The sequence below is a fragment of the Candoia aspera genome, chromosome 9 (assembly GCF_035149785.1).
Source record: "Candoia aspera isolate rCanAsp1 chromosome 9, rCanAsp1.hap2, whole genome shotgun sequence".
Taxonomy (NCBI): domain Eukaryota; kingdom Metazoa; phylum Chordata; class Lepidosauria; order Squamata; family Boidae; genus Candoia; species Candoia aspera.
This window is the reverse complement of record NC_086161.1, coordinates 2619260-2637340: the sequence shown is the minus strand read 5'-3', so window position 1 is coordinate 2637340 and position 18081 is coordinate 2619260. Positions and strand designations below refer to the sequence as shown.

The 18081-nt window shown below is 46.0% G+C and overlaps 1 protein-coding gene and 1 long non-coding RNA gene across 4 annotated transcripts; both read left to right on the top strand.

The window, feature by feature from the left end:
* The first annotated feature begins 1584 nt into the window (after positions 1-1584).
* LOC134502934 (uncharacterized) lies at positions 1585-2886 on the top strand. Of its 2 annotated transcripts, XR_010068484.1 has the most exons (4): positions 1585-1882; positions 2075-2186; positions 2271-2326; positions 2709-2886. It is a non-coding gene; the product is annotated as an uncharacterized LOC134502934 (long non-coding RNA). The 2 variants fall into 2 exon arrangements; XR_010068483.1 differs by having other exon boundaries at positions 2271-2886.
* Positions 2887-6562: 3676 nt separating this feature from the next.
* Positions 6563-17742, top strand: BCO2 (beta-carotene oxygenase 2). 2 transcript variants are annotated; one of them, XM_063311463.1, is made up of 12 exons: positions 6563-6718; positions 9470-9671; positions 10117-10328; positions 10658-10773; positions 11702-11804; positions 12636-12767; positions 13447-13607; positions 14024-14191; positions 14449-14586; positions 15917-16099; positions 16216-16326; positions 17283-17742. In XM_063311463.1, exons 1-12 carry the CDS (start codon positions 6628-6630, stop codon positions 17409-17411), a joined length of 1746 nt encoding a protein of 581 aa, XP_063167533.1. In that variant the 5' UTR covers positions 6563-6627; the 3' UTR covers positions 17412-17742. The 2 variants fall into 2 exon arrangements, with proteins under 2 accessions (XP_063167533.1, XP_063167534.1); XM_063311464.1 differs by lacking the exon at positions 6563-6718 and adding an exon at positions 6733-6836.
* Positions 17743-18081: the final 339 nt, after the last annotated feature.

Here is an 18081-nt window from a genome sequence, read left to right as displayed (position 1 = left end):
GGATTTGGACAGCACGCTTGATAGGTGCAAACCAAATCTGGCACGTTACGGTGTTACCTGGCTAGCACAATCACAGCAGCCTGGTAGAATCCACCATGGCATCCTGCCCGTTTGGTTATTGGCATGAGGGTGCCCAGAGGGGTGTGGCATCAGTGCCCCCACCGCTGCCCCTGAGCTCTGTGGGCCAATTGATTCCTTGTTGCTGTTGGTAAACAGGGTTAACCTGCCAGCTGAATAATCCCTTTGGTGGTTTTGCACAGCACGCAGCCAGCCAATGCCTGCCCAGAGCAGGGGGTTGGTCTAGAGGACCTCCGAGGGCCCTGCCAGCCCTGGCACTCTGCGGAGGCTTGGTCTGCATAAGAGCTATGGCACCGAAACCCGAACCAGGGTTAAAGCCAACCAAGCTCAGCCCGGGGTCCTCCTGCCGCGCTGAGCCCCATTCCCCATGATCCACAGCCGGCGGGACTGATGCATCCCCACTTTTCAGGGAGGGACGCCCACGCCACGAGGGACCCCATCCTGGTTGGTTTGTCCAACCACAGGGACGCCCTGCCGGGCATCTCCAACCTGGCGCCCTCCAAAAGCCCTGCTCCCCACGTGGGGTTTTCCCGCCAAAACGGCCCACCCCGCACGAGACGGTGATTAACGGCCGCCCAGCGGGGCGGCGCATGCGCACCGGCGCCACCCATGAACTTCAGTGCGGCGGCGACCCCGTGAGGCGCGTTCACACGAGGCCGGGCCGGGTCTTCCCCGTGGCCCCTCCCCCGGAGCGCGCAGGGCCGCTTTCACACAGCCGGGTTCGCCCAGACGCGACGTGTAGCGAAAGAAAGACCCCCGGCGACCCCCCTCAGCCCCGGGTAACCTGGACCGGGTTCCGCCGGGGGCGACCCGGGGCGCGGGCCGGACGGGGGACTGGGGCTCCCATCGTCCCCAGCCGGGGAGATTAGGAACCTGGGGCTTATTTTGCGTTGGTGGGGCTGAAAGACAAGCGCCCCCCTCCCCGGTTTGCCAGGGCCGGCTTGCAGATTTTATTATTATATTATATTATATTATATTATATTAATATTAATTGTATTACTATTTTGTTTTAATCTTCCTTATTTTATCCTTGTTTCATTTTTTAATTTATAGGCTGCCTGACCCTGAAGAGCTCTGGGCAGCTAACAGCTAGGAACCAAAATACATGTTAAAGAGACAAAAGATAGGAGAGACCCCTGCTAGGGTCGCGGGGGGGGGGGGGGCTGCTGGGTTCGCCCCCTGACACGGACCGGGCTGCCAGGTTTGCACGCATGTTGCCTTGTGGCTCCCTTGCCCAGCCACGGTTCAAGGGGTCCCGGCAGCGCGGTGGCTCTGGAGGGAAGCCTCCCCCCCCCCGCATTTCCTGAAGGCGGGTCGGTGGGAGATGCTGCCGGGCTCCCCGCTGCTCGAGTAAATCCCCCCACCGCTTCATTTTGCGTAGACACACCGGGGATGCACAGTGGTGGTGCGATCCTAAACGTGCTGAGAATCGACCCCCTCCGGGGCATTCTGAACTATCACAACGCTATTAATGTTGCGTTATGAAATGATAATGATCCCCAGCCATAAAGCTGGGATTTCTCACTGAGATTGCATAAAGTGGTGGATAAATCAGGTTTTAATAGGCTTTCCTGTTGCGCAAGTTATTTTGGCATTGTTTTCTGAGGTGTCTCCATTTGGCTACATCAGCACAGCCTGGTGCTCTTAGTTTGCACTTAATACTGTTTTTATGTGCCGTTATCTTGCGTTCCACTGAGATTTTTTTTCTCTCAAATATGACCTTGCATTTTTTAATCAGGTAACAATGACAAGTACCCTGGGAAAATCAGATGAAAATAAAAATAAACGTAAAAAGGAAGCAAAGGTGAGCAGTTTTAATTAGGTACCATCATCATCGTTTAAATTACAGTAATTTCCTTTTCACTTTTGTTCTGTGTATTTAAAATCTTGTGAGGCATGTACAGATACAAGTCTGAGGGGGCTGTAGAAATCCATGTATGTGGAATTCTCTAATGTTAATTTTTTTCAACCTTCACTGTTTGTGTTTTGTATATAGAATGAAGCTTCAGGAAATGCACAGTTGTGTTTCTTTGAAAAAAATGATCCAACTCTTTCTGAAAGCCCCCAGAAATTTCACAAAACTGATACTTTGGAAACAATTTTAAAGGGTAATATTTTGAAAAGAATATCAACCATTCTTCTTGCTTACATTTACACCCAGATTTTAATTAAACAAATATTTGTATTAACAGATATGGGCAAAGAAATCAATGCTCTGTTATCAAAGTATGCACATATTTTGAGGCAAGTAAATTATTTTATTTTTGACATTTTAAATTTTCTTTTTTGAAAACCTATTCAGCTGCTGATGTTTCTAATGTTTCCAAAATTGTGTTTTAATCATTTTTATCCATTGAAAAGCAAAAACAAATGAACTGTTTGCTTTGCACATTGTCACAAAATGCTTTCAGCTAGAAAAACTGAGATTTAAAATACATGGCAGGATCCAAAATTCTTCAGTCTATTTCTTCTGAACCAGCCTGTACTCTTAACTGTGCACATTGCAATGGTGAAATTCAAGTTGAAAACTGAATTGAACTGAATTGAAAACATTGATAGAAATGTTAGTTTTCTATCTAGCAGTTTTAACTACAGGTGTTTATTTTCTTCCTTTTTGTGAATAAAGTGAGAGAGCAGCAATGGATGCTTCATATGTAGAGGAGCTGGAAGAAATCCTGAAAGAAGCTTGTTCTATAGAACATCACTTGAAGTTGAAAAGAGAGAATCTAAGGCACAGTTTTGCAGCAATTGCGGGCCCTCTGCAAAATGAAGAGGGATTATCTGGCAAATGATTAAGGCATACACTTACTTGTTTCTGTTGTGCACATGGGGTGGGGGGGGGAGTCCTTTTGACTTCCATGATACTTGTACTTCCCTTTTTTAATGATTCAGAAAGTAGCCCACAATTTCAAAACAGTATAACTTTACTTAAAAGGAGCATCAGTAGTTTTAATTAAATTGTGATTAAGATGCTGGTTTAGAACAGTTGTATAGGATTGTTTTTCTATGGAAAGGCCTGTCAGCTTTTTTTTTTTTTTGAATGACAGAACAGAGAGAAATCTGGTGTGCTTCATCTAGAGCAGGTCATTTCCAGTGAGGAAGATAATACCATGAACATGACTTATTTTGACATACCCAAACCACATTACCCTCATTTAACTTCCTTTCATTTCCGTAGGAGAAAGTTATGTGGCTGAGTCACAATGAAATCTTGGCACATAAACCTTTAATTTTGGCTGGGTTGTATACGTTAATACTTTGCTAAACTTCATGTAAGACTAAAAATTTGTTTTCTCTCAATGGTTTTGGAAAGTGATGTTCTTATATTTTATTATTTTGTTCTTTTTCCTTTAGCACATTTTAGAATTTTGGTGATGTCAGCAAATGAAAATAAAATAGAAGGGAAGCAAAATAATTCTAATAATGTTCTTATTTTGCTTGTGCATAATAGACCTTCTTGTCCCAAAATAAAATCATGATTTTATTTCTGATCTTCAGAAATGGGAGAATTGCTTTATACAATATGTATAGTATAGGCATTATGATTAAACTGTTCATTATATTTTCCATCTCTAATGTAGTGGACTTGTTTTTCATTGCCTTTGAAATCTTGCTGCCATTTTTATTTCCATAATCTGCTTTCACGTGTTAGTGGGTTAGGACTGGACATTAATTAAGCTTAAAGCTGGAATATCTGATCAGAAGAGTTTAGCTGGTAGTTCCTTATCTTCAAATCTTTCCTATCCTGTTGTTAAAAGTGAAGCACCCCTAATAGAGCAGAGACAGTTACTCCAGCTGCTAACAACAACCTTAGATAAAAGGTGCTGGATAGTGTTGCCTAGCCATGTGGGTTTTGATGGTTCCCCTGCTCCCCCCCGCCCTGCAACAGCAGCTCCTTGGCTCCCCCCTGCCCTTTTCTTGCTGCTTTTCTAAATGTAACTTGCCGTGTTTATGAAATGCCCCGCAATCCCAGTTCCATACAATACGGGGGTCAGACGGTTTTTCTTTTTCTCCTTTCGATGTGGGAGGGATTTTTGTTGCTGTAGGGCAATAATTTTCTCTTCTGTTTCTCAGGATTTCAGATTGCAAAAGTGCAGACAAAGTGCTTCTGAGAGTTTGGGGAGTGACAATACAGAACTGCCTGTATCAGACTCCTGTCACGTAAAGAGACAGTGCATCAATTATTTGTCCATGAATCTTAGCAATATGAATCAATCAATTGATCTTGTGGAGCCCTGAGGCAATTTGCTACTTCCTGCTTACCTCCTCACTGCACTTCCGCCAAACTAGAGAAGAGTTGTATGTAGAATTTTAAAAAAAAATGTTCGCACAATGTACGACACCCTCCTTGTTTAGTGACCATGTTCTGTTCCAGCGACTTTCTTGTTACTGTAAGTGAAATGGTCACTAAGCAAACAGGTGACACAGAGACATGAAGATCGCTGGTTGCTGCACTCATTCAGATAAAATTCTCTTGTACGGTGTCCTATGCCTGACCCATTTCCCCCCTTTTTTTGCCCCCACGCAGGATGGACTGCTTGCTTGAACAAGCTATCTCTTCCTGAGCTGCTTTTCTCTACAGGTTAACAAGCTCAGCTCTATGACCTTAATTAGAGCTCTCCTGCCACTGGCTCAGCTGCCTGAAACTGACCAGACCTTAATCAGTTTCAGGCTGAATGCTCTTGCTGTCAGGTGTTGGTGCATTGGTCAGAAAATGGATTTTCTATTACTGTCATATTTGTGAATGGTCACTAACCATGGTAGTCACTAAACGGGTGCCTGTAGTCCATGCTGAAACATCGGGTGAGAAGCTCCCTCAGCTGCTTTGGAGCAAGAATCCAAGTTTCTAATCTTGTACGCCCAACTTGGATCAAAGCAAAAGGGTTTCTATTCCAATATAAACCTGTCTTCCAAAGCAGTGCTTAATATTTGCCTGGTCCTCCTCCAAGCACCACTTTGTTCATAATTTTCCTTGCAAGAAAAAGGGGACGCATTAAGTTTGAAGGAGTTAGACTACTGTATGGGTTGTACCAAGTAAAATAATAAAACAAGCTAGTTAAAATAATTAAAGAACTATTTGTTTGGAGCTGTGGCAAGACAGGAATAATAAAAAACAATGCAGGTATTACTGATGTGTGTACAGGAAGTCACCATAGAGTCTGTGCGTAAAAGAAGAATATGGTTGAAACGTTAATTACCAACATTTGGCACGTGCAGCAGACGAGAGGGCTGCTGAAGGAGAGGCTCCTCAGAGTACGACCCTTTTAGCTTTGTAAACTGGGAGGAGGGGGTGCAGTGCGTGCTGCCTTCGGCTCCTGACCAAAAGGCAGGGTATAAATCCAACCAACCAAGTTTTGCTCTTAGCTTATTAATGTCCCTGCTTGGCACTTCTGAGGTTTAGCTGTAATAAGCATGGAGAAGAAGGCAGTGAGGTGAGGGAAAGCTCAGAGAGGATAAAAGAAAAGGAATGATTTGGGGAAGGGGTTCCAAATGTTCGCTCCCGTTGGTCTTGGCCTGCTCTATCGCACCGGAAGAGAGGGAGCCCTGGGCAAGAGTAAAGGTGGAGATGGTTGAGCTCGAACAGCACCGCTTTCTCCCCCAGGCGTTATTTTTACATGCTCTGCTTGCCTTGAGGAATGCTTTACCCACATCAGAAGCAAGCTAAGAACTGCTTTGATTTTCGTGGGAGGAAAGACAGATGCTCACTGACTTGGCATAGCAGACAAAGATACTCAACTGGCTGGGGGCTTCCTTCAGGAACTTTCACCGGCCAACTTAACCTGTTACCCTGTGGATTGGTGGGGAACATCTGTTTACAAGTTAACACCAAACTCTGAACTAGCCAGCTGCACTTGAGTCTAGTGCCTGGGCACACCCAGCCCAGCCTGAGTGGTTAGTTAATAATTGAGTAGGAGATGGCCAATAATACTGAGTTAATTGAATAAATCATGGTGAACTTCGAGGCAAATAGAGGTGGAGTCTCAATCATCTGAAGTTGGCTTCCTGTCAGCCCTCTAGTTTATCGCTGCAGCTGACACGAGGCTGGCAGAAGTTGCACAAGGCTGCCAAAGCAGCGGCGGGCAAGGGGAAGACCATGCAGGGGCTGCAGCCTCCAGGACTCCCACCCCAGCTTTAGACCTTTGCCTGCAGATGGGCTACATCTGGGCGAGCTGTCCACTTTTAAAAACGGAAGGAAAAGCCTCTTCCATAAAAAATCATCATGAGCTTCAACGTTTTGGACATTTTGCTAATTCATAACCAAGCTCACGGGAAGTCTCTCAGCTTAGGTATACAATAATTCTGTTTCTCCTCCCCCGGCAAAAGGTGATTTGTACAAGCTAGGCATGAGAGATCTGTGCCGTCCAACTGTTTCTGCCAGTTTTGTGCAACCTTATCTCTCCCAATCTTGTTCTGTCCTGAAAGGGGGAGGCGGGATTTTATTGTGAAATGTTGTGCTGAGCCAAAGTGCATTCCATCAGTGCCCTGTGCCTCTTTGACACCACAGTCTCTGGCTATTTGGGATTTGCCATTTTCTCCGAGCTCAGCATTATGGAAATGCTTTCCCACATCCTTTCTTTCCCTGGCTTCCTACTTCAGAACGTGACTCTTGCCCTTTTGTCCTTGCTCCAGCGTATCCCAGGTAAGAGAGTTTTCTTCCAATCTCCTGCTAATGGCAGTTTAAGAAAAGGTCTGAGCCAGCTAAGATTCAGTGGACCGGCCACAGAGATCTCACTGGGGTTGTACACACTACACCAAAGGTCAGTTTTGTGTTAGAAGGCTGTTACTGACGATTACAAGGTGAAGACAAAGAGGTCCTCAAGCTGAGCTGGAATTGTGATGATTCATGCAGTCTTCTTAGGAACAACATGGAAGTGTCACTTGGCCTCCCTCTCAGATGTTTTTCCCCCCCACTTCCCTGTTGATTGGACAGTTTTGGAATCTGTTTTTTCAGAATCAGCCAAGAAATGAAGACGTAAAGCAGGAATGTTGTCTCCACAGCCAGATTGTTATGCAAGAATGATAGATTATGCATGGAGGAAATTGTTCAAAATATGAAACACTCAACTGAATATTTAATCTACTTTCCCCAGTAGGGAAATATGAGGATATTTGGCACTCTACTAGGGTGGAGTGCATATGTGGGTTCAGCCAAGGGCATCTGTAACTGGTTTCCCACTGGAATTAGCGTGAAAAGGCTTGATAGGACTCTCACACTGTTCCACTCTCAAGGGTCCACAGTTACGCAGCTCATCCAAGCAGACTCGAGCTAGGTTAGACCTGCGCAGAAACTGTTCGGAGGAGATCTTTGCTGCCATCCAGAAAAGGCAGAGAAGGCCATGCCTGGCAGACGCTAAACTGTTACAACAGATTCCAGAATGAATGCCTCTTTTGTGTTCAGAGCTGCTACCCACAGTGATCTGACTGTTTTCTCCCGTTTGCTTCTAAGTGGCAAGAACCAGGGAGGGCAAGACATGACAGAGTTGTTTATGAGTGCTTTAGGATGGGCTTTGTGTGAACAGCGCTAGCTCTGAAGTTGTCATAAAACATGCAGAGCTCCTGCTGGACCAGGTCACGTCACCCTGTTTGACCATTAACCTCTTCTCTTGTAGATTGCATTAACTTTCTCTACTTCAAGAATGTGTGTGAGAGCCGGGCTGTATTATTTTTTTAGGGGAGAAAAGGAATATTTCATCACAGTAGTGCTCCAAAAAGCAATATTAAGCAATGTTTTTTTTTTCCTTTAATTTTCAGCCCTGGCACAAACTTATCATTTGAGTTGCTTGTGTGTTTGGATCTCCAAACCAATATATATTTCAAAGATTTCTGGAAGTTGTTACATTTTCTTCTAAATACTGAAAATAATCTGTTTTTATGATATTTGCAATTTATGGGGCAGGAAGGGGCAGAGACAGAATTCCACGCCAGGAGTTTCAGATATTGGGAGAGCTAAAGGAAAATCTGGACACGTCCATTCAGATTTTTGCTTTGGTAATGGATCTGGCAGGGTGGGCGTGCTCTAGGTCTTTTCCACAAAACAATGTCAACTAGTGGGACCCAGGAGGCCACCCTTCTCCGGGACAGCATCCCCTGCGATTTGGATGGCCCCGATCCTGTTGGCTTCCCGGAAGACCTGGCTGGGACCAGGGTGTTTGCAGAGCCTGGCGTGGATGGCCTTTCTGTGTTTTGAGATATTTTGCACGGACCCTCGGTTGTTGTTATTCTTATTTAATTCTGGGTTCTTTTAGGACTTTAAACTGTGTTATTTTATCCTTGTGTTTTGTTAGCTGCCCAGAAACAGGTGGCCATATAAATTCGTCAAATAAATAAATAAGCAAGCAAGCAAGCAGATAAAATGGGCCGTGATATCTGAAGTCTGCTAGAATCTTCCCCAAGAAACCAATGAGGAATGGAAAGGCTCTCCTCTCCTGTAGGCTTTTAAAACCAGAAGGGATCTGTCTGGCTGCCTTTTTTTTTGCTTTTGCTTTGTTCCATAGGAGCTCTTTCTCCTAAAAGCCAGGCAAGACTAGAAGTCCCTGGCTGGAGGTCCGAGTGAGCAGGGATCAGTGAAAAGGAGACCTGGATTAGAGTGCAATCTGAGCTGTGGGACTTTTTTCTCCGTGTGCATATGAATGAGAGAAAGAGGGGGCTGCAGCAGGAGCCGCTGAAATTAACTCTTCTGAAGTCACTGCTAATTTCTTCTCCCCCCTTTTTTCCCCTTTGCATCTTTCAACTCCCTTCTAGTTCTTTAAGCTTAATAGACCTCATAAGTGAATTCTTACTGAGTTGGAAGAAAGAGACCAGCCTTTGGCACATCTCTTTCCTCTCTGGCCAGTCTCCTAAAGAAAGAGGATTGCCACTAGCCTCTTCCTGAATTTCTTGTGGGTCGGGTGCAGGAAGGCTGTGGAAGGAAGCTCTGGAGACCCTCTCAGGGTTGCTGATGGGACATAATGTACCACTGCGCGTCTCCTGATACACCACCAGGCACCTAATGCATAATCTAAAATTAATCTCCAGCATTGCTGATACGTGGATTACTCGGTTTCCTTTATTTCAGCTCTCTCCTTATACTGTAGCATGCTTCAATTAATATATAGGAAGTTTTGCTTTTCTAGTTTTAAGACCTCATTACATTTTTTTATCGCAGTATGGTTTAGCGGAACCCAAAATCTGTTCCACAGGGCGTGTTTAACAAGCAGACGGTTAATTCTGTAAATATTTCAGGGAAGCCTTACCTCAATAACCCTGATGAGAAGCATCCTTTTTTTTCTTTTACTCAGCCAATTCCTCAACACACAGTTTACCTAACTCATAATATGGAACGGCAACTTTAGGATGGTACCCAGGATGTTAATTCCTTTCTCTTTGCTAATCGCTTGGTTTGCCTCTACAGTTATAAGGAATCTGGTATCCCACCGGAAACCTCCAGTTGCTTTCAGCCACCGGAAGGGCTTAGAATGCCTCTCGCCGTTATTCTCCACCGTAGAAGAAACACCTGAAGTGATCCCAACAAAAATTGAAGGGCAGATTCCCAGATGGCTGAAAGGAAAGCTACTGAGGAACGGGCCAGGGAAATTCGAGTTCGGGTCAGATAAGTACGCCTGTCCGGATTGCTCTGGATGCTGCTGTTGGGGATTAAAAAGTTAACAGATTATTTTTTCCGGTCCACAGTCTTTATCAACCCCGTCCATACCTGTTCTTCAGTAATTCTACCAGTCAGTTGTGATCCTTGAATGGTAGTGCAGATTGACTTGACTAAATGGAGACATAATGACAACGGGCTTGAGGAAGGTTGATCTAGTAATAAACTTTTTTGAGGGGGCATTGCCTTCTTTAGGGATACCTTTTTCACAATTTAAAAATGAGCCTTCCGCAAGAACTACAGTCTTTAAAACTTGCTGTACACCTTCTGTGCAGTTGCATGCAGAAATGGGCATTTTTTGTCAGCTAATAAACTGAGTGGGTGCTTGGAACTGGCAGGGTGAGCTTTGCGCAAGGCTTTCTCCTCCTCTAATCTGGATTTATCTTCTCCAAACGAAGGTATAACCACTGGTTCGATGGCATGGCGCTGCTGCATCAGTTTGAAATTGAGGATGGGGTGGTGAAGTATAGCAGCAAGTTTCTCAGGAGCAATTCTTACCTGACCAACAGCAAGGACAATCGGATCATGGTCTCTGAATTTGGCACCTTGGCCTTGCCAGATCCTTGCAAGACCATTTTTGAGCGCTTCAGGTCAAGGTTTGAATGGTCAGGTAAGTGTCTTTCTTGGATCAGTTCCACTCATATTCTGCGTCTGAAGTTAATGCTTTCCCCCAGGGAAGCGCTGAAAGACGCTCCACCAGGTTTCTCTTGTAAGAAGTGTAGGGGAAGTGGGAAAACGCCTGGTCAGAGTTGGGGGTGACAGAAATCCCACATTCAGTTTGTCTTCCAGCTCCATCCCTGGCACACTTAACTCTGAATCAGAGATTAGATTTAAGATATTATGCCACTTTCAGTCTTTAATCCTGGCAACCTTGTGACAACAGAAATGTTTTGTTTATTGAATTTATGACACTCTAATGAGGTGAATTTTATACAGCAGAAGAGACAGACAACTGCTCTGTGAATTATGTGGTCTTCAAAGGTGACTATTTTGTCAGCACAGAGACCAGTCTAATGCACAAGGTGGATCTGGACACGCTTGAAACGAAGGAGAAGGTAAAGGAACGGAGAAGGCAACCTGGCTTTGGGTCAGCCAGTTTCACCATCTCATCCATGGCTTTCTAAATCTGGGCTGACAGACAGCAGCTTTCCAGGAGCTCTGGAGAGGCTGCAGATTTAATCGGGATCTTCTACAGGTGTTTTGTCCCTTCCAGGTTCATGGGCAGATATGCCCTTGTGGAGCAGTTGCTGGGGAACCCATGTGGGAAAGTGCAGTTGCCCCCATTCTATTTGTGCATGGCCACCACACAAAATAGCCTTTAGCTTCAGAAGAAGGGCCACCCAAACCATGTTATAGAGCAGATGGGAATACTCACTTTAAAAAGAGGTGTAAATTGTGCAAAATAGGAAATTAGCAAGGAGATTAACTGTTCCGGTACAAGTAGTCCTCACTTAACAACCATTTGTTTAGTGATGGTTTGGACTTCCGACGGTGCTGAAAAAAATGACTTGCAACCAGTCCTCACACTTACGACCATCGCAGCATCCCATGGTCACATGATCGCCATTTTCGACCTTCCCAGCCAGCTTCCAGCAAGCAAAATCAATGGGGAACCGTGTGATTTGCTTAATGACCACATGGTTCCCTTAATGACCATGGTGATTCATTTAACAACCACCACAAAAAAGGTTGTAAAATGAGGTTGTATTCACTTAATGACTGCTTTGCTTAGCAACCAAAATTCCAGTCCCAATTGTGATCGTTAAGTGAGGACTACCTGTACTGCTTTTTCCCAAGTTGGTGCTGTTTTAGGATTCCCTGGAAAATGTTTCAAAATCAGTAGGTGAGATCAGCTTTCCCAAGCTGGTTCTGTCCGGTTGCGGTGACTGCGCTGCTCAGCTGGTGTGAGAGTTCCAAGAGCCGCAGTTCTCTCTGGAGGGTGTCAGACTGAGGAAGGAGGACTTACCACCTTTGCCCTTGCAGGTGAATTGGAGAAAACACGTCGCAGTGAATGGAGCCACAGCCCACCCACACTATGACCCGGATGGAACGGTGTACAACATGGGCAACTCTTACGGCAAGCACGGTGAGACCAGGTTCTCGGAGACAAACAGAAGTCTCTGGCTCGCATCTTGGTGGCTGGGATTAGATGCTGAACTCAGTGTATGATTTTGACTTCCCCAGTGAGGAGTGCCTCCATTGCTGTCAGCCCAGGCCCTTCTTGGCTTCTCACTCTAAACTGACAGAGTTACTTACCAGCACTCTTCAGACCCATCCAGAGAACTCAAGCAATTCAAAGATGATATAAGCATTCTTCTGATGAGTAGGTGCATATGCTTTTGGTCAGTGGCAATAGCCCCTTCAAGAGACCCAATCTGGTGTGGTGAAGGCACCAGGCTAGAAACTGGGAGAACGTGAGTTCTAGTCCCGCTTGAGGCACAAGGCCAGCTGGGTGACCTTGGGCCAGTCACTTTCTCTCAGCCCTAGGAAGCAGGCAATGGCAAGCCACTTCTGAAAAACCTTGCCAAGAAAACTGCAGGGACTTGCCCAGGCAGTCTCCAAGAATCGGACACAATTGAATGGATTAAAAAAAAATAGCCCCTTCAACTGGATCAGAGGACCTGGAAAATGGAAGCAGCATCTGATGGAGTCATATGCCTGAATTTTGCACGGGAGCGAAGATGGAGCAGCTGCGGAATGCTCTCACAATGCATCATCTGAGTGGCCTCCCTTTCTAAATGTTGATGGGCCAGGTGCTGCCCATACCTAAATCCCAAACTCAGTTATTGTTTATAGCAATGGATAACTTTTTAAAAAACACAAGGCACACCTGTCAGAGGTGAGCTAATTCCCCAATCCATCTGCAGCTGATTTGCTGGAATCACAGTTCCAAGTGGATGGGCTTTCTCTCTTCCAGGCTCCAACTATAACATCATCCGTGTTCCTCCCCAGAAGTCTCACCCTGATGACTCCAGCCTGCAAGGGGCAGAAGTGCTGTGCACCATTGAGCCAGAGAACAGAATGAAGCCATCCTATTATCACAGCTTTGGTGAGGACCATCCTCCTTTTAAGTGGGCCAACTCCATCTTTGATGGAAATGCCAGGAGGATTGCAGCTGGAATTGTAAAAGTGTCATTATGAAAAGCGGGTCAATGATTTGGAATGCCATAGATGTGATCTATCATGCTGCATGAATAGAATCGAGTAGAATAGGAAAAGTAATATGAAAGATTAAATTAATGAAATTCATTGCTCCAAGACATGGATGATCCATCAGAGCGGTTCATATAAAACAATGTAATATCTTTTGCTAGCTGATGGCCATAATAAATTGGAATTGAAATCATACCCTGAGATGTGCTTTAAAAACAATGTCAGTAAGACTATGAAGTTGAACAAAAATTGTTGGCTCCTAGCTGTGCCCAATCGTTGGCCTTCCATTGGAAGCTAGAAAGGGGATTGTGTAAATGAAGCATGGCAATTCCTAAGTAGGTAGCGTAGAAGCACCCCAAGGGAATAAATTCGATTCACAGACTGTTAAATTGGATAATTTGAAATTACTGGCCATTACATTGGATAATCTGAAATTGTTTTGGTAACACAGGATGAAGCCAGCAGGCAGAAGGATAAGTCAACCCTGTTGTTAGAGCAGCACAGCTAATCAGATGGAAAAAAGAAATAGGGTCTTCATGAAAAGAAGTGGCCCAAGTCTTGTCTTCTGTTTCTAGGAATGAGTGAAAACTATGTGATTTTTATTGAGCAGCCCTTCAAAATAAACCTGTGGAAGATTATTACAGCCAAGTGTTTTGGGAGATCCTTTCTGGAGGGAATGGGTTGGGAGCCTCAGCAAAACACCCGCTTTCATGTCGTGAACAAGCACACGGGGCAGGTGAGTCTCCTGCTTGGCTGGATCTGGTGACTTCCTGCAACGCCTGCTCTGGGGTCCGCAGGGCCTGGCACACTAGACTCTTGCTGCTCTCATCCTGGGTGGCAGAAGGAAGCCACGGAGCAAACCAGAGTTTCCCCAAATTATGTTGGGGCGGCAGCTCCCAGAATTCCTCTATTGCCTGGGGTGGCTGAGAATTGTGGGAGTCGCGGTCCTGAGATCTTTGGAGGGCATCAGATTAGGCGGTACAAGGGCTCACCTGTAAACTTCTTTGCTTTGCCCATCTGTTAAAATCCTTTCAAGCCTCACTCTGATACTGTAAGTAAGGGAAGATTTTTAAGAAGCTGTTCCGAGGAGTGGTCTTTGGGTGTCACCAAAGGCAGGAATTCACGCTCCTGTGTCTTCGGCTCTTGTCGCAGGCCTTGCCTTTGCTGTATCATAGCAAGCCCTTCTGCTTTTTCCATCAAATCAATGCCTTTGAGGATCAGGGATGCATTGTCCTGGATCTCTGCTGTTACGACGATGGCAGCGTTTTTGACATTTACCGCCTGCAGAACCTCCACAAGGCAGGGGAAGCCCTTGATCAGGTACCACTGCTCTGCACTCCCCATTGTGGGCCCCTAAACGGAGCACCATATTCTAGACCAGCTCTCTGTGGCTTGGTATCTTCCAGGGGTGTTGGGACAGTTGCTCTCCAGTCCTAGACACAGGTGGAATTTGGAGGGGAAGGAACCCAGACAGGGGGGCAGAGAAATTATCTTGGTTCTTGCTCCCCATCCCCGGGGCATGACAGCAGAGTGTGGTTTTTTCTCTCTATGCAATGACTTTTTTCTTATCTTGGCAGACCTACAACTTACTCCCGAAGTCGTTTCCACGGCGCTTTGTTCTCCCCATCAGGGTGAGCCCCAAGACGTCTGTGGGGAAGAATGTTAGCCCTTTGTCCTACTCATCGGCAGGAGCTGTGAAAGAGGCTGATGGGAAGGTAGGTGATCTGTGCACACGTGGGGTGTGTGGGATTTAGAAAGAGAGAAAGCATCACACTCCTCTGGCCATCCCTTTGAAGACCCCACTATCCCGCAGGAGGCAGCTGGACTTGGGAAAAATAGTTGCATCTGCATGAATGGGACCGTTTCTCCAAAGACTGCCAAGGGAAATTAGGCTGTGATGAGCTTGATTTGAAGATATCATGGGCGATTTGAAGATATCACAGGCTTAAACTCCTCCAAAGCAGGCTCCTGATCTGGAATGTTTAAAGAGGAACAGCCTCGTGCTGAGGCTCTCTTGTTGCCGGTAGAACTCATTCAATACTCTGGTGCAGCCTTTCTCAACCTTCTGACCCTGGAGGAACCCTTGAATATTTTCCAGGCCTTGGGGAACCCCTGCACATTCAGGCTCAAATAGAGGCCAGAAGTTACAAAATTATTCTATTCGTTTCATGGGTAGGCCTGTAGAGATGCATGGACCGTGTTCTTAAACTAAAAATAAAGAATGAAACTTGCCTCTTTAAGGTGAAGTTGCCAGAATTTGAAATAATGTTTTAAATAAATCGTGATCTCCCAGGGAATGCCTAGTGACCTTGGGCAGAACCCGAGGGTGCCACGGAACCCTGGCTGAGGAACCCTGCTCTGGTGCATGAGAAAGTTAGGAACTGACATCCAGAAGTTCGAATCAGAACACTCACTCTCTGCTGGTGGTAAACTTGCTTGCATCCAAGAGATCCCCCTCCTCCCTTATCAATTGCTCTTAAAATCAAGACTTTAAAATTGCTCAGAGAGGTGGTCGAAGGTTAAAACTGGAGTCCCTCCAGTGGGAGGAGATGGGTGGTGACAAATTTGATTGATTGATTGATTGATTGATAAATAGGTTCCTGCAAAGGCAAGACAGCCATTGGGTATGCTTTGATTGCAGAACTGAGCAGGGGGTTGGACTCCACGGCCTTTTCAACTACAAGATTCTGTGCCAGCGGTGTAATAAATTCTCAGAGCTGCAAGGAGGATGGGGCCTTTCCTAGTGAAGATGGAAAAACACTCAGCTCTTTAGCAAGGTGCTGTCCATTTCAAAGGAGAAGGGGATGAAACTGAAGGCCTCAAGGACCTCTTGCAGTTCTGTAATTCTGTGAAGAGGGAAATGCTTTTCAGAAAAAGGTGATGTTGCCTCCAGAGGATGGGAGGGACCATCTGCTCTGCACGTGGAAGCAGCCAAAAGATATAGTAGTGGGTGCCGGGACAGGTTCCTTGAGAAACTCTGCAAGGCCAGATAGCATACGGATAAGGGGTTCTGTGATGTGACTGATTCCACGTTGACCCTTCCAGATCTGGTGCACCCCTGAAAGTCTACACAACGAGGACCTCCAAGGAGCAGGAGGCCTGGAGTTCCCCCAGATCAACTATGCACATTACTGTGGGAAAAAGTACCGTTATTTCTATGGCTGTGGCTTTGGGCATATCGTTGGAGATGCCTTGGTCAAGATGGATACAGCAACCAAGGAGATGAAGGTGAGGAGATACGGTCCAGGGATGCTCCTCTGTTGTTACTGGTGTGGTGGTGGTGGGGCTCCACCTCTGAACCTCATGACAAGAAGCCTCTTCTGTGCCTTTGCTTTGCCCCCCAGATTTGGCAAGAGAAAGGAATGTATCCTTCTGAGCCAGTGTTCGTGCCAGAACCTCACTCTGCAGCAGAAGACAGTGGAGTGATACTTTCGGTGGTGCTCACACCCAAGCAGGTAATCTAAGCCTCACTGCAGAGAGCAAGACCTACTCTTCGAACACTCGTTTTAGGTTGCTGAAACTGAATTTCTCACACCCTCTAGTGAGCACTGCAGGGCATTTTTGGCTTCAAAATGCTAGGACTTTTTAGCGTTCCTGTAAGGGTTCTTTGCTTTCAGAGGACTGGACATGCCACAGCGTAACAGATCTGTACATGATGCTTTATTGCAGCACACACCTTCCCCAACCACAGGCTCTCCCCCTTCTAGGCTGAGTGTTGCCCTAGAAATATGTCTTTAATACTCAGTCCTTTCATACTTAGTCCAAACAAAAGCCTCACAGTATGAACAGTGGCATACAGCTTTTGCCTTCTTTCAAAAGTTCTTACGCTAGTTGGGATGAGATGCCTCAGTGTGGTGGACTTCTTTTCTGGTTGCTGCCTAGCTCCAAGCCCAGCTCCAGGCAGGAACTGCACCAGGATATGCTGCTCACCGTAGCTCGTGGTCCTGGCAGTTGACCGATAGTCCTCCTGCCCGCCTGGAATAGCTGCCGATCTCCAGACGTCGGCCCCGCTTCCCTGACTGCTTGCCGTTTTCTTATCTCCTTTCTCCTACACACCGCCCACTCTCTTAGTATTTGGTTTTGGAAGCCAAGGGCCTGGGTGGGGTGAGGCTGCCTCTGGATGTCAGCAGGTGCTTGAAAACACCAGGCAGCTGGAACACTGGTGCGGATGCTTATGGGTACAGTTGTGAGTGAACGAATGAATGCACGAGGGACGTGGGGTGGGAAGCATTTCTGCCTGGCCGCAGCTGCTTTTCCCAAGCACAGACAACAATCCCAGCTACATTCCCTCCCAGCTCCTCTCTCTCCATATGGTTTACCCTAAACCCCAGAAGGAGCACGGGAAACAGACGCTGGGCGCGAAGAAGCACTGCGCTTAGGAACTGCTGTCCAACATCCACCTTTGTTTCAGAATCAAGGTAGCTTCCTGCTTATTCTGGATGCCAAGAATTTCAGCGAACTGGGCCGCACCGAGATCCCTGTCCAGATCCCCTATGGCTTCCACGGCAGCTTTGTCCCCAGCAGAAATTCCACCGGCTAATCTCCTTTTTCTGCTGAGAAGGGAGAGATTCGGGGTCTGCTCCACGATGCTGTGTGCCCAAAATGCGGCAGCTCCGGGCAAATCTCTTAATCTAGGTGCGCATTGATTTATCAGGCTACCCAATGAGGTTCTGCTCTGATTCACAGAGCAGTGGCCACTTTAGCTAATCTAAGGCAGGTTTTCTAATCTAAAGCAAGACGTTCGTGATTATGATGCACACTGGTAGCTGGGGACTAGATAAATTTTGCTTACATACACAAGCTTTTTTAATTAAAAAAAAAGAGGTTTTGCTAAATGTGGTATATAATAAAGTCTTTGCCCATGTCCTTAATTTTTCTATTAATTGTCTGTATTATGGTTGAACGTTGTACACCTTGCTCAGAGCCCTTCAGCATTTTGGTCTGGTGGTAAAGGCAATGGGCTAGAAACCAGGAGGTGGCGAGTTCTACTCCCGCCTTAGGCATGAAAGCCGGCTGGGTGGCCTTGGGCCAGTCACTCTCTCTCAGTCCAGCCCACCTCACCTCACAGGGTTGTTGTTGTGGGGAAAAGAGGAGGGGGAAGGAGTATTTGGCATGTTCACCACCTTGAGTTATTTATAAAAATAATAAAGGTGGGATAGAAAATAAATAAATGAAATTTGTTACATGTTGAGAAATATTGATAGTATCAT